At 44.1% G+C, this 16,982-nt stretch overlaps 1 gene segment (V, D, J or C); it reads left to right on the forward strand.

The window, feature by feature from the left end:
• LOC107133596 overlaps positions 1-16,148 on the forward strand; it is a 61,979-nt gene extending 45,831 nt beyond the window's left edge. The window contains 1 exon segment of the V gene segment in view: positions 15,769-16,148. Within this exon segment, the coding sequence occupies positions 15,769-16,148 (380 nt within the window).
• The last annotated feature ends 834 nt before the right edge of the window (positions 16,149-16,982 follow it).

The following is a 16,982-nucleotide window of genomic DNA, read 5'->3' on the forward strand; positions in this document are numbered from 1 at the left end:
TATATATATATATATATATATATATATATATATATCTCCCATTATTTGGTTAAAGACTATGCAAAGTATTGTTCTTTGTACTGAATAAATTACAGGGCTAGAAACATTTATGTAGTTTTTCTGAAGTTGTAGTTTACAGTTGCAATGTGCAATGTTAGGAGCTTTGTGTAGCTCTCAAGAAAGTCTGTTTTTTAAAGTCACTGTTAAGTGGGTAGCTTTGGAATTAGTGGAGCTGGTGAAACATTGTGGTTGTTTAGCAGGAGAGTTCCTCTATTCCCAGGAACTATGTGCCCTGAGATCAAGGTTGAGGCTGATAAGACTCTTCTGCAGAGCCTTCTCATGCAGGACATTGCCACAGCAGCTAGGCATCCTGCAAACTTGCAAAGGAACATTCACAAGCACTACGCTTTCCAAAGCCGTGAGGTCATCAGAGACCCCAGTCTCAGACACTGCTCTCCCATTCTCTGTCACCACTGTCCATAGTAAGGTATATGTATATGTAATATATATGCAATTATATTTTCAGGAATTCTTTAAACAGCTGGTGGAGGCCCCAGACAAGATAGAACAGTCATCAACATTCACCAGTTTGCAAAAAAATTTCCAGTGTTAGCAATGAAATTTTCAAGTCCTGACATCTTTATGTTAACTCCAATATGACATTTCCATACCCACCATTGGACATTGCAGGCTTTGGAAGTGATGATTCATCATGCATCAACATCTTCCTATACTTTTTCCAATAATTAAATTACACATGCATATACTTTTTTAAAATATGAGAAAATGCCTACCTACAATGGATAAGTGAATTTGAATATTTGAAGTTTTCCTATTTCAAAATGCCTACCAATGTTTCATTCTTCAATGCCATAGGGGACTTGGCATTCAGTCCAATTCCCACTTTCCTTAGGGAATTCCATGGCTAAGAGCCAAAGCTGAATTCTTGCCTCATTCATGGAACCTCCAGTTATTTTACCTTCAGATGCATCTTTTCTTCTTTTCCAACCTGCTGCCTGGGTCTGTCCTGGACCTGATGGAAGTGCAAGGAAGAAGGACCAAGCTTCCACTTCCACTTTATCATAGCAAAATCGCGTGACAGTGCAGGGCCTTGGGCCAGATTTCATCCTTTCATTTTCTTTGTTTCTGGATTCATGGATATTGTGTTAGGCCCAATACCAAAAGAGTTCAGACTAACACTTTACTCTTGCTTTATATTTTTCTTACAGAAATTATGTATATTTTAAATTATATTCGGAGTTCCTACTCTTTGTAGTCAAAGGAAAATAATCAAGGTTCATTTCACTTAAATTTACAATCTATCATTGTGTAATGTATCTTATCTAAAGAATATTCTAAGATATAAATATATTTTTGCAGTGTGAGGGGTTGATAAAATAAATACTTACAATGCAATGAACACTCATCCAATTTTTTTCTCATCACATGCAAGAAAGCATTATGGCAAAAAGTGAGGGCTTTTCTCTCTTGGCCATCTGATATTGATGTTTTTTTTTTTTTCCTGGGAATTCACATCCAACAAGACTTTTGTTACAAGTAAATTTTGTCATATTCTGTTCCTTAGCTTAAGATCTCCACCAGTGAAGTGAAAACACTTTTGATTGTGGTGCGGCAATACCATGGAATGAACCCAGGGTTACTTAACAACTGAGTCACATTCTCAGTCCTTCTTAATTTTTTATTTTGAGACAGGGTCTTACTCATTTGTTGAAGCTTGCTTTGAAACGGTGATCCTTATGGCTCAAACTCCTGAATCATTGGGATTACAGGCTTACACCACCTCATGCAGTTTGATAACACTTTTTTTGAGGGGAAGGGGATTGATGTTAGTTCTGAATGATGGGGTATTTCACTCAGCTTTTTCACTGCTGTGACTAAAAGACCCAACCAGAAAAATTGCAGAGTAGGAAGTGTTATTTAGGGGATGATAGTTTCAGAGGTCTCAACCATAGATAGCAGGCTCCATTCCACAGAGTTTGAGGTGGTGCAGGGCATCATGGTAGAAGACTGTGGCAGAGAGAAACAGCTCCCATGATGACCAGGAAGCACAGAGAGACTTCCACTTGCCAGATACAAATATATATCCCAAAGCCATACCTCCAATGCTCCTCTTCTAGCCTCCAGTGCCTGATTCCAGTTACCACTGGAATTACCACTTAGTTAATGCCTTCAGGGATAAAGTCATTGATTAGGTGAATGTTATAACCCAATCATTTCTTCTCCAAACCTTCTTGCATTGTCTCACACGTGAGCTTTTGGGGGACACGTCACATCCAAACCATAACATGGGACTTCAGGTGAGAAGGAAAATATAAGGAAAATTCCTGCTCATGATCCTGACGAAAGTAGCAGAGATAAGAAAGTATAGACAAGAACCAGGACATCGACCTGGTATGATATCCTCAGGAGTACATGATGTCTTTGCTGCCAGTGCCTTTGAAAGTCAGCTTCCCCAGTTGAATGAGTCTGACAAGGGAGAGGGAGAGGGGACACTTAGCATTCATAAGGCACACGGGTTCTCTCCCTGATACCATATTATCAACTCCAACTGGACTCACTTTCTACAAATTTCTGTTTGATTTTCTGCAGAGAAAAAAATGGGGTAGAGAGGGCCTGGTAGGCAGATCCATGGATAGGGAAAGGATGGAAACTGCCCTGCTGCTCTAACCAGATCCACTCACTCTGTCTGATTTTCTTCTGCCCCAGGCCCATCACTGTTATCCACAGGCATTGAGACTAGTACAAGTATTTCAGGATGGCTCTCACTACACAATAGGAATCAAGATTTCTCAAATCTAAATCCATAAACAAATTTCATTGTAGTGCATGGCTTCAAATCTGTGTAGCTCTCCATTATCTTGTCCTGACACCATTGTTTGTGAAACTTTTAGAAGCATTTTAGTTAAGTTTTGCTGGGGCACATGCTCTCCATCTACATAATAAATAAGTACCTGCCGGGGCATTTTCATATAGTCTTCCAGGCCATGAATAAAAAGATGACTAGTGATGCTATGAACAGAATCCAGCACTCACTCTGAGAGAGTGAGGAGGTGTCTTGAAATTGGAGTTTGTGTTGTTACTGGGGCTGGGGAAAGTGAGAGAGAAAAGGAAACTTTCTGATGGAATCTCCATGGAACATACTACATAACTAATATTTTTCTAATAATAAAAATATTTCTGAAGCCTGACCAGGCTCCAAAAAGTTTCCATGAAAACAAGAGGATGCAGTTAATGAGCCTGCATGTGGCTTCCTCCATGTTCCTGTGCTGACATTTATTGAACTTTTTGAATGTGTGGACTTTATCGATTTTATGAACCAGATATTAGACTATGCTACCTGTTTCTTCTCCTATGAAGACATTCATTTCCTATATAATAGTTCACATGATAATTCCACAGGTTACTGATAAATTTTCCTTTTGTGGGTGGGGAGGATTCTTCTTGCTTAATTTTCCCTTCTGTTTTCTTGATTAGTTTATATGTAAGGTTATCAGTGTGACTCCTGTTTAGTATCTAATCTTTATTTCATATTTTCCAGGAAAGCTTCCATCTATTATCATTGTACGCAGCTTGCCTTTAAATTTTAATTGCCTTGCTGTATTTTTCTATATTACTTCAGCTGTGTTGTCTCATATTTCTGGGCTGGATTGTGCAATGGTTGCCCTAAAAGCCTTTGTACCCTAAAGCCCACAGCTCTGTCATCTCTTTCTGAACTTTCACATGAATATTGATGTTTCCTTAATCCATTATATATAAAGATAGTTGGACTTTATCCCAGACGTTCCAGTATTATTTTATAAAACTCTGCATCTTGTTCAGACAATATTTGCATATTTCTCTCTTAGCAGGCAGTCTTCCAAGTTCAGGATACAAGTCATAACTTTCCGGGTACATTATGGTTCCTATCTTAAGCTAATCAATAAAAGCTTTGCAATACTATTTGCATTTACTTATTGTATATGCCATGCAGTCTCCTACCTGGGAAATGGTTGTGGACTACCCATCAATCCTGTTTTCAGTTTTTTTTTTTTTTCATTTTCTTTAGAGGTGATACCAGAAGCTCATAAGTGATTCAGTTGCTTTCCCAACCTCATTCCTCTCAAAAATCTCCTTAATTCTACCTTATCTGTGGTGTTTTCCCTTCTTTTCCTGGTTAAACAATGTGTACTTTTATTGCTGAGCCCATCTGTACTTGTGTACATGTCTAGACTGAGGACCAAGAAGACACAGGAACCGAACCAAGGGAGCTTTATGCCGCACACCATTTTGACCCTATATTCTTAGAGGAATAAAGAGGAATTCAACTTCCCCATCAACTGTGCATTCCATGCACCTGAAGACATGTTACTCTGGTCTAGCACAGTCCACCACTCATTAAGTAATGGACAGTAAGATGACTTTCTGTCTGGATATGCAGAAATCTACTTCTACCTTGCAGGATTCATTCAAATGTTATTGTAGGCAACTCATAAATTAAATCAATATTGAAACCAACTGTAGCCATGATTCCCTTGGATCTTTAAGGTGGCACTAGTTTATCCCACTCCCCATTCAAAGATATACTATTTTTAATTTGCAAATTTGAATAGGGTAGAAATAGGGGAAGAGTCATTGTGTAGCATGAACATAATGGTTCTGGCATGAAATGGATTAGTATTTCCCAGTCATATAGTCCATGTTGCAAACATCAGATTTGCCGTGGCAGTGAGATGGCACCATTGAAAAACTTAAAGAAGCAGGCATTGTGGTGCCCATGAAACTTTAGAAATATAGGCAGCAGCTGTGTTTTGCTCTCCCTGACATTTAAAGTGCTCTGTTATGCTGGGGATGTTCTTTGGGGACAATTCTTGCAGTGCATTTTGCCTGAAAAAATTGGTTCACATCTAGAATTGGTGTTGAAATGGGTCTTAGCATAGTTCCTCTTGAACTTTCTTCATAAATTCTGAGGGTTTAGAAACAATAAGAAACAAGTTGGCCATATATCTACTACATCAAAGGATGCTGAGTCATCCCCATTTTTCTCTGCAGATCAGACCTCAGGACAGCCACTTGGAATCATTCTTCATAAATGTACCTACCTTGCTTCTGATGGTTATGTATAATCACATGAGCAGTTATTTCAGAGTATTATTATCACTATTTCTATCAATGGATGAAAATGTTGCCCAGATTGTGAAATCAGCTTATGAAAGTGTGTTTCCTGGGCTGAGGGTGGGTCTTCAGGGCCAGATCTCTCCTGTGTCTCTGAGGCCAAATCCTGCTCTGGAAATCACAGAGCTCCTGTAGGAACTGTCCTGGATTATAGCTGATTTGCATAACTGTCCTGGATTATAGCTGATTTGCATAACTGTCCTGGATTATAGCTGATTTGCATAATAGACAGTAAAAGGATGAGGCTGGCTTAGGAGGAAGGCAGGCCTGTCTGAGCCAAGGAAGCAATATCAAGGAGGCCTCTACTATGAGCTGGACTCCCCTTTACTGTGCAGGTTCTGCCCCAGTGATGCTGCCCACCCACAGCCCAGGTGTCTGGGATCAGCCTATCCCTGATTCTGAGCTCTCTGGGCCCTGCCTGTGGTGAGCAGGTGCTAAGTATCCTGATGCAGGAAAGGGGGATAAATGCCTGAGGTTCCCACACTGTGATCATTGGTTTGTGTGAGCCTAAGTGGCTGCAACTGCCAGTAAGATGGACAGTCTTCCTCATGAATTCAGAGGCTTCATTCACCTCCCAGACTCATGGGGCATTGGAACTAAGATTGAAGTGGGTGGGGTGAGGACCTAAAGATTCCCTAGAGAGAGAACAGACCAGGCAGAAAGAAGAACTTTTGGAAGATTCCTTTATCATTATTCCCACTTCTTTTTCTTTCCTCTGGCAGTCTTCATAGCCTCCTAAGAGCTGACTCAGCTACCAACTACTCAGCATCATTGATCTCCAGGTAGAAAGCTAGAACCATATGATCTGAAGGCAAATTAGGAAATAAATATGCACATTGTTGTCAGCAAAAATCAGGCTGGCCCCTTTGCTTCTCATCTATAATGATAACATATGGCCCACACACAACTCTGACCAATCCCTTAGCTCCAATTTGGGAAACATGTTCAATCTGACCATCAGCGGGGCCAGGCTAGGGGCAAGAATGACTATTTCTATGCCATAGCACATGGCAGTGAGTGCCACTCACACTGGCTCACAATAACACAGATACACACATGGTACAGGCTCTTTCTCACCCAGGCCTGAGTCTCACTCATCCTTTGAACAATGACCATGACTTTGGTCTCCACTCACTCAGCTGGTTTCTCACTATCGCCAAGTTACAGAACAGCATAGATGTCTATTGGAAATGTGGTTTTCCCAAGGAATTAGTTGGATCTTATATGCTAAATCTTGTCATTTCCATAAAATGCCTTGTAGAAATTAGTTCACAGATTCCATGATGGAAGGCCTCTGAGAGAACCTGGTTAGATACAATCCCTCTCTTCCCTTAATTTCACTGTGGAGTGTGTCAGAAGGGATACCTGGTTTCTGACCCTCCTCTCAGAACTTGGCATTGGGTTAAGACAAAATTATGAGCCCAACAGTATGGAGTCCTCAGGATAAGAAGGGCTGACTTGCCCAGAAAAGAAGTTGGTGTTTGATTACAAGATCACCCAATAGCCCATGCCATTAGGCAGTGCCCCCATGTATCTTAGATTTGATAAAGGACAAATCTCCCTCATTCCCACAACCAAGGAGATATGCACATAAGCCTCCTAATTATGATCAAAATTAAATACTGTTGGGAGTCACCCCGGCTCCAAAGACTAACTTCCCCATCCCCCAAGAAGAGCCATCCAATGGTGAGCCCTGCTGGCTCACATGATCCTTACCCACCAATCAGACTAGCCCTGCTGGCTCACCTGATCCTTACCCACCAATCAGACTAGCCCTGCTGGCTCACTTTATCCTTACCCACAAATCAGACTAGACCTGCTGGCTCAGCTGAGCCTTACCCACCAATCAAAAAGCACCCCATGCCAACTGTCAAATCACCCTCAGCTCTATAAATATGCAGAGCTGTTCCTCAATAAAGGGGCATTTTCTCTGATGGCAAGCCTTGATCATTCTTTCATTGTTGCTGAAACCCAGGAGGGGGAATGCCTCGATGCTCGAGGGCCCCCTCTCTCAAGGCTTGCCGTCCTCGTCCACTCTTTCAAGTGCTGCTACTACTCACACAACACTGGCTCTTCAGTAGGTGAGTTCCCCTATCAGGTATCCAACTTCAGATGGGCTATACACAGGGGTTTTGAGTGTGATCATCTGGCAAACCTCTGACGCCCAATCTGGAGGAGAGAAAGCACCCCACCACAACCTTCACGGTCACGGTGGACTCTCTGGAGCCCGGTTCATGAGCGGGAGGTCCTGAGGGGTGGAAGAACAGGCACTCCCCCCCCCCTCTCTCTCTCAACCACCCTTGTCACTCTCCTGACCTATGGGGGCTTCTTCTTCCCTCCCTGCAGACTCCCCCTTATTAAATTCTGCACACAAGTTTGGCCTTACTATCAATTGGACAATCAAAGTCAGTGGCCCCCCCAGGAGGATCCCTAGATCCTGCAATTCTTAGAGATCTGTTTAACTTCTGTGAGTGCTCAAAAAAGTGAAAGGAGTTCCCCTATATTGAGGCTTTTTTCTCTTCTTCATTCTCACCCCTACCTATCTGGCAGATGAATCCCTCCCTACCGACCTCCCCCGTGGGCTCTGTCCAGCCCCTCAGGTGCTTCCCCTGACTCGGCCAATACCTTTAGTTCCCCCCAAACTAGGTCCCGCTCCCTAGTCCCACAAACCATGGCCCCTTTAAGAGAGGTTTCTGGACCTGAGGGCATTATCCTGGTACATGTCCCATTCTCTATGAATGACCCCATGCAACTTGAGCAAAGATCGGGCTTATTCACCACAGATCCCACCACTTAAATAAGAGAGTTTCAGAGGGTCCTCCAGGCTTATAGCTCACTTATATGTTATTGGCTAATACTCTCCTTCTTGAGGAACTTACCAGAGTCTGGGAACTTGCCAGAGCCCATGTGGATGAAATTCACTGAGTTAATCCCAATCACCCTCCAGGGCCACTTGCTGCCCCAGATCAAACTCCCGAAACCCCAGATGGCTGTCATGTCCTTATGACATATTCCCTCTCACAGAGCTACCCCAACATCTGGGCCAAACTAAAGAAAGCTCAAACAAGGCCCTGCCACCCCCCAGACTGAGATCTTTGTGGTAGCCTTTAAAGTTTTTATGCTCGCCCAGGTGCTGCAGGGTCCTTCCTTGGGTTGCCACCCATAACCGAAACCCCACCCCCACCCCGGGCGCCTGCTTCAAGTGTGGCAAGGAGGGACATTGGGCCAGGGCATGCCCTGCACCATGCACTCCGAGTACTCCATGCCCTAAATGTCAACAACAAGGTCATTGGGACTCTGACTGTACTAGACCCCGAAGGATGCCTATGGCCAGAGAACCCTCTAACATTTTGGGCATGGCAATCAATTGACGGTGCCTTGGGTCCTTGTCCCCAGCTGTAATGATCAATAGACAGGAACCCAGGGTGTGGATTCAGGTGGATGGATGCAAGGTTGATTTTTCTCCTTGACACCAGGGCTACCTTCTCAGTCCTGACAGGATTCTGGGGGCAAACAGTGCTGTCCATCCCTCCTATTGTTGGGGTAGGAGGAAAGACCATCTATCCAAAAAAGACTCTCCTATTACTCTGTTCCATATACAACTTCCCATTCTCTCAGACGTTCCTAGTTATGCCCCAATGTCCAGTTCCTTTGCTTGGTCAAGATATTCTCTCTAAATTTAATACAACAATCAACATTCAGGCTCCTGGCATCAGTCAGGTCCCAGAATCAGCCTGTTCATCTTTTCTGGACCTTTTGGCAGAAGACTGGCCATTCTGCTCCACTTGTGAGACTGACATGAAAAAGGACCCCTTCCCTATGAACCTGGTTGACCCAATTGTATTGGATATCCACACCCGCTCCACGGTTTCCTGCTCACCAGTTCAAAGATCCTAACACCTTTGCCAATCAGGCTCAATACCCCCTTTCCACAAAAGCTCTTCTAGGCCTACAACCTATTATTTGGGACCTGCTTAGCAAGGGGTACCTTCCTCCTGCTCATTCCCCTTACAATACTCCCATACTAGTGGTAGAAAAGCCCAACAGGTCCTATCACTTAGTTCAGGACTTACAACTCATCAACACCTCCGTTAGGCCCATACATCCTTTGGTTCCCAATACATACACCCTGCTGTTTTAGATACCCCACACTGCCACCCACTTCTCGGTCATAGATTTAAAGGATATCTTTTTGCCTTTAACCTGGACTGTCCTTCCTTAGGGATTTAGAGATAGTCCACACCCCTTTGGACAAACCTTGGCCTCTGACCTCCAATATTTTCACCCCCAGTGCCCTGAATCCACCCTCTTGCAATTTGTTGATTATAGTGCAGCAAATATCTTTCCCACCTGCAGGGAGGAAAGCACCCCACCACAGCCTTTAAGGCTACAGTGGCCCTCAGGGAATCCTTCCTTGGGCAGATTCAAAAGTCCTAGTCCTCTCATCTTTAAGACTCAGCCACTAGAGAGACGCTTACCCTCCCCTTCCTCTCCCCTCTTTCCGGCCCTGGGAGTATCCAGCCTCTCCAGGAGGGGTCCCAAAAAGCCTTGGCAAAGGTCTCCCATGGCTCTGGCTCCTTCCCAGATGAGAGCTTCGACTGTCAGGATTCGGTGATGACCAATCTCTGCAGCTCGAACCTGCTGCTTAGGCACTCATTGTTTACTATTGCCCACTGGGGGAAAAGCTCCCTCTAAAATCAAAATGGAAGGGCCCTGATCAGGTGATTATGTGCACACCCTCAGTGGCCAAACTCAAACTACCTAATAACTAACTTACTCCATGGATTCATATTTCCAGGCTTAAGCCTGGCACTTCTACACCTTCATCAGAAGAGCCAACGACTGTCACCTGTCATTAAGTACTCTTGTCAATGCTCCCCCTCATTTCTGGCCCCTCTTGGGTCCTCTCTTCACCCTATGTCTGAAGATTCAAGGCAAGCGACCCTAAGGGCCCCCTCCAGCCAGACCCCTCCACACTTGCTTGAATCTGGCCAGTAATGGGAGCCTTGTGTGTTGTCCTTCTGACAAACCACTTAGGTTTCCAGAGCATGGTGACCCCTGAATAAGTGTGATCATAAGAGAGCACTTTACCATTTGCCTTCTGGGCCTAAGGAGGAACATGTGTGTTTTGTTTACCCTCCTAGTTTTGTAAGAATTTCAAGTATCAGTATTTAAAGTTGAGGTGTTTCACATAAAACCTGGAGAGATCTGACTGTTCTCAAAGGGAAATATGGTAACAATGGGCCACTGTCCTCCCTTGGCTGCCTTCAAGAAAGGCAAAGAGAGAAGCAAGCTGGTACACCCAGGTAGGAGAAAGTTTGAAGAGCAGACTTAATAGAGAGGGGAGGGAGCTATATTGGACTAGGATTGAGGGTGTTAGGTGCAGGACAAGCTGGTCTGCAGGGCATGCCAAAGAAAGTTAGCTGAAGAATGACCTGGCTTCTCAAACCCTCTGTCTGGTTATATATCACCTGTTTGCTTCAAGCTCAAACACCCAAGCCCCCGCTCAAGGCTGAACACTCAACCCCCACTCAGGGTTGAACACTTAACACCCCTTGGGCCAAAAAGGCAGCTTGCAGACCCAGAAACCCCATTAGCTTTGGGCTAAAAAACTCCCTCTGGCTATTCTTTCTCCCTATCATAAAGTTCATTCAGATTCAGGTGGGTAAATTTTAATCAAGCTTTTAACCAGCTTCTCCTCAGGAATTACCAACTCCTGGCTACTGATGGTAACTCCATTTGAGACCTATGCCGAATGGACTGACGTCATCATGTATCTGTGGTGGCAAGGAACTTTCATTGATACCGGTCTTCTCTGCCCTCCTGTGGGGGCTCCTTACTTCCCTCCTCTCTTTCTCCCACACTGCCCCATTTAAGCAGGCAGCAGCCAGAATGGGTCAACACACACTCTCATTTAATAACAAAGAGGGGGAAATGTTGGGAGTCGCCCCGGCTCCAAAGACTATCTTCCCCATCCCCCAAGAAGAGCAATCCAATGGCGAGCCTTGCTGGCTCACATGATCCTTACCTACCAATCAGACTAGCCCTGCTGGCTCACCTGAGCCTTATCCACCAATCAAAAAGCACCCCATGCCAACTGTCAAACCACCCCTGGCTCTATAAATATGCAGATCTGTTCCTCAATAAACAGGCATTTTCTCCAACGGCAAGCCTTGATCTTTCTTTCAAATACTGAGCAGCACCAAACAGGCACGTTTGTCATTAAAGAGATAAATTCTGGACACTTTTATGCAAAGACAAGTCATTGAAAGAGATCAGAATCTAGCTGGTTGTGGTGGCACATTCCTATAATCTCAGTGGCTAGGGAGGCTGAGGCAGAAGGAGCACAAGTTCAAAGCTGGCCTCAGCAAAAGAGAGTTGCTAAGAAACTCAGTGAGACCTTGTCGCCAAATAAAATACAAAATAGGGCTGGGTATGTGGAGAGAGGGGGAGAGAGAGAGAGAGAGAGAGAGAGAGAGAGAGAGAGAGAGAGAAAGAGAACACAGGAGTGAGCTCAGAATGTAGAACAGGTGTATGACCATGGGATTTGCAAAGCCATTTTAGAGTTGTCCTCTATATGAAAATGTCATCTGAAACCCCTAATAATATTATATCCAGGCTGTATTCTTCATACATTTAGGACAAATGGTTTTAAAAGTTTACTCCAGGTCTTTCAGATCACATAGATATGCCATTAGGAACATTTTTAAAAAACAAAATAAAATGTCTCTACATACAACTTGCAGACTTGCATATGAACTGATGTCTAATTTGTAAAAGTGCTGGACCACACATGAGAAAACAAACTACAAATAATTTACTGCAAAAATTATTCGTGATTATTAAATTTACCTTTAATGCTAATAGACCCTGAGTTGACAATAGATGACATTTTGTATACTAATACATAAGGCCTAAGTGATAATTCAGGGCAATATTTGGGTAAATATCATGAAATGATTGCTGTGGTTGCTTCTAATCTGGATGTTTGGTCTTTGGGAATGGTGCAGGGAGCTGTACACACTTCCAATAGTCTGTCCAGGCACATGTAAGGGGTAGCAGAACCCCTACATGCAGCCAATTAATCAGAGGATGAAGCTTCAGGATCCTAATATTTTGACTGAGGATATTTCCACACACCGAGCAGATATGCTCAATGAAAGAGATCAGAATCTAGCTGGAAAAATCCCAGGATGAGAAAATGAGGGGGATTTGCCCAGGATGGCCCTTGTATATCCAGGGAAGGTAATTATTGGGAGTCTAGATGCTTTTGTTGTTCTCATATCTTCCCTGAGTGACATAGAAACTGTCACTCCATTTCTCAGCCGCATTTTTTTCCTTCCCTATAAAGTACACTCTCAATATTCCATGCTTCCAGGTCAGGAAATGTGTGGCTTGTCAAGGAAAACATTGCTGCATCAATCACCAGACACTAATAGACACTCAACACCTGTCCCAGGTCAGGAGGCACAGGCTTAGCCTAAGTTCCCACGTGGCAGCATGGTAGGTACAGGGTAGAGGAGAGGAACCAGCAACCACCCTCTGGGTATATAAAGTCCCATGTAAGCAGGGCTGTGATTAGAGGAACCCACTGTGTTTCATCTCTCCCTGAACTTGAGATTCATAATATGCTACAAAGATGCCATTGAACTGAGTTTATTACCTGGAAATTTCACCATCAACAACTCTGACTGTGCATTTGCCCTGACATCAAAATCCTCCTTAGGAGATAATAGTATCTTGGACTAAACAGGTTGCAGTCCTGATCCCCTCATATTGCCACTTTCTTCTCCCATCGTTACACACCCAGACTCTTCCCCCACTTCATGGACTCTGATGTCCCCACAAATGTGCTGTGATTTCTCATCAGTCCTGAGGGCAGCTCCAGTGACACATCTGCAGGGGAGTCCCAGCCTCAGGTTATATCCCAGCCTGACTGTCACTCTCTCTAATCAGTGTATTAATTACCTGCATATCATTACTGCTGAATGTTTTTTTCACCAGCATTATTTTAGTTAATTGATTTATTTTTGTTAATTATTTCCCTAGTGGGTTGTAGATTTTTTAAATGCAAGAATATATGCATTAAAACAGACTCATGAGCACATACAGGCTATTTTTTTCTCTTGCAAAAGCAAAGCACTTATAAATAAATATTTACCTTATGAAAAAACAAAACAACTAAAGCATAATTTTTTTCTGGCTTCCTTACTCACCTTTTCATTGTGGGACCTGGGGCCTTTTTCAGCTTCTGTTCCATCATCCTTATCATCTTAGTCTTCCATTTTTGTTGTTGACTAAAGACCCTAGGATGGCTCTTGCAGCTCCAGCCATCACACCTGAATTTCAGGAGCAAAATGATGCAAAGACCAACATATTTCTCTCCCTCATAAGTGCAGGGTTGCACTGACAAAAAACTCTGGCCAACTGAGTGTTTCATGCCATGATTGTGTACTGTACTACATGGTCAATGCGGCTGCTTATCTTGGAAAAAGTGTCTGGATTTTCAAGAAAGAGAGGAGATTAAGCACAAGCTCTGGTGGGTGGGACAGACTATTAAACTGCACACTAGGAAAGCCTCAGCCAGAAGATGGAAACTCCTAGAGCAAAGGATTCATCATGTTCCTGCTGAGTTCTCAGCATGGAAGCAGGTGGAGACCACAGTGGGTCTGAATAGGCATTGGTGTGAATGGGCTCCTGTCTGTGTCTGTGCTTCTCACCACTCACTCACATTGTCTCTGCACCTGAAGATGACACTAGGAAGAGCCAGTTTCTGAGTCCAGTGTCACCCAGCACCAGGACCAGGAACCACTTCCATGACAACTCTCCACCCCCCAAAAAATATGCAGTGATAACTCAGGTGAGTTTTAATCTTCCTCTACCAAATTCACTTGTTTATATTTTCCTGTGTAATGTGAGCCTCTCCTTCCTGATTCCAAGACTGGTAACATCCATAGGAAGAAGAAGAATTTCCTCCCTTGTCCAAAGATCAAGAAAATCTGGGACTGAGGGGCAGGTTCTGAATATGCACCTGGACAAAGGATGCCCTGACATGCAGCAACCAGTGTAGAGTGGCTACTAGGGGGCAGTTGAGAGCCACCTGACAAAGCCCCCTAGGCATGGGCTGGGCCTGGGCTTCAGGATTCAAAAGTGCAAGAGGGTTAGTAGTAACCACAACCTGAGATCTAGAGGAAAGGGTGTCATATTTCTACAATATCATCTTTGAAGCAAGTACAAAATTTTTGTTCTTCATTTCTCCCATATCTAGCTCTTCTAGAATTTTCCTATTTGTTAGGTGTTTGCACAGGAAATCTTCGTGCTTTTCCTGACACCTCCTTCCCTCACCCAGCTCATTTCATTAAGCTAAACTCTGGACCCTGTCACACATTCCCCAAACACCAGATCTCAACCTAGAAGGGAGATTTCACATGCAGGAGGGTTAGTGACCGTGACATGAGACCTAGAGGAAATGCTGGATTTTTCTCCAGTATGGGGAATAACATTGATGTACATGTTCATTGATTTCTGTGTCTCCCGGAAGGCCCTTCTCTTTGTAGAATGTCCCTGTTGATATGGCAGAGGTCTAGTATTCTCCAGGCCACCATTCATGCTAAAGCTCTGTAACTGTTAGTATTGTAGGGTAGGTGGAGAACCTGCCTACAGCCATTAGTACATGTGAGCCAGAGACCTCAAGGTCTGCCTGAGGTATTCACACCAAGGACAGAGAGATATTGTACCTCACTGGACATTTAAGATACCAGATACACTTATGGAAGAATTTGATTGACCCACACAGCCTTAGGGGCTGTATCTGGGACAGAATCTCATAGCTGAGGAAACCTCTTATTGTCAACCTTATAGTTTGTTCTGATGACAAAGACAGACTCATCTTTATATAACAAGGTCAGCCCAGATTCCTTGCTAGAAAATAGCCTGGGATGGAGACATGGCTAAGAAGTTGGGACCAGAAAGTAAAGGAGCATTCTGTAAGTTGAGGGTAGTTCTTCAGAGATGCCCTCCCACTCTTTGGCTCCCTGGGGATGAGCCCTTCTCTGGACACCACATAGCTTCCTCCAGTAGCAGCCCTGACCTGGGCTGATTTGCATAACAGGCAGCTGTCCCCAACAATGGAATAAAGAGGCCTGGGGGAACACAAACCAGCCTAGGACTCAAGAAGCAGCCACCATCACCATGACTTGGATGGCCCTTCTCATCAGCCTCCTGGCTCATTACACATGTACTGCCCCCAGGCCCCAACATACACACCAGCACAAGGCTCCTATATAACTAACCTGGCCTTAATTCTGAGATCAGCAGAGCTCTGTCTGGATGCTCAGGATCTGCTGCAGGATGAGACTTTGGGTTGAAATTCCAACACTGTACTCTCTGGCTTTGAGGAAAGGGGTTGAGCTTGCTCATGGATTCAAATCTCCATTCCCCAGTCAGGCTCATGGGCCATTATTACTGATTTTGTTGCCAGAGGATGCACTTTGTTCCACATATTTCCTGAAGTTCTTTCAGGCTAGGCGGAAACTGGGCATCTCATGGGAAGTGTCTGTCACCATTAGTCCCCTCTCTTCTTTTATTTCCTTATAGGTTCTGTAGCCTCTTATGTGCTGACTCAGCCATCATCAGCATCAGTGACCCCAGGACAGATGGCCAAAATCACCTGTGAAGGCGACAACTTTGGAAGTAAATATGTGCACTGGTGCCAGCAGAAGTCAGCACAGGCCCCTGCCCCTCTGCTCATCATATATGAAGACAGCAAGTGGCCTTCAGGGATCCCTGACCAATTCTCTGGCTCCAACTCTTGGAACACAGCCACCCTGACCATCAGTGGGGCCCAAGCTGGAGACGAGGCTGACTATTATTGTCAGGTGTGGGATAGTAGTGCTGCTCACAATGACACAGGCAGACAGGGAAGTGAGACAAAAACCTGCCACCAGCCTGACACTAAAGACCCCTTCCTGCTCTGATTATCCTGACAGCAGAGAGCATGCCACAAGCTGTGGAGGAAGTCTCCTCCTATCTCTGTCTAGACATTACTGAGATATGAGGGGAAGGCTCCTGTACCTCCCCAGGATCAGTTGATTCCATTGGAACCTGATCAAATTATTCTTATCAACTTGATCTGGCAGGCTCAAAGGCCACAGCAAGCCATCTGTCATACAAAACTGCATGTTATTATTAAGGAGAATTTCACTGTGGCAGGGTCTTATTTATGTTTAACTAGGGGAAGAACAGGGGATGATTCTAGGGTTGAAAAATATGTCCTGGGGAGTTTTAAGGCAGATCTGTCAAGAAGAGTTTTGATGAGTATTCTTGTAACCAACGTATTGGGGAGGGTTGTTATGCACCAGGCTTGGGGGATTTTGCTGTGGGTGTTGATTAGTAAACCTCTATTTGATAAGGTAGCTGTTTGTTCAGGTAAGAACTAGTTCTTCAGTGAATATAATTTTTTACCTGAGAAATCAGTTTTCAGGAATATCCCAAAACAAAGAATTGCAGTTTAATCTCTCATTCTCCTGACCATAAGTGTCCTGGATCCAACAGTGAAACTGACACTGGTGACTTCAGTCCTCAGCCCCAACAAACTCTCTCTGCAGGATGAAAGTGACACTAGAGAGGAGAGCATGTGAAATTCTCAGAGAAAAATAGGCATACATGTCTCCATGTACAGAGTACAGAGGTGTTGGGTCTACCATCCCTGTTCTGTAGGACTTGTCTCCACTGGGATAGAAATGAACATGTGAGAGTTCCCTATTGGTGTCCTTGTGGAGGTTCCAGATGGAGGAAATGTCCTTGACTGC

The sequence above is a fragment of the Marmota marmota genome, unplaced genomic scaffold (genome assembly GCF_001458135.2).
Source record: "Marmota marmota marmota unplaced genomic scaffold, marMar, whole genome shotgun sequence".
Classification (NCBI taxonomy): domain Eukaryota; kingdom Metazoa; phylum Chordata; class Mammalia; order Rodentia; family Sciuridae; genus Marmota; species Marmota marmota.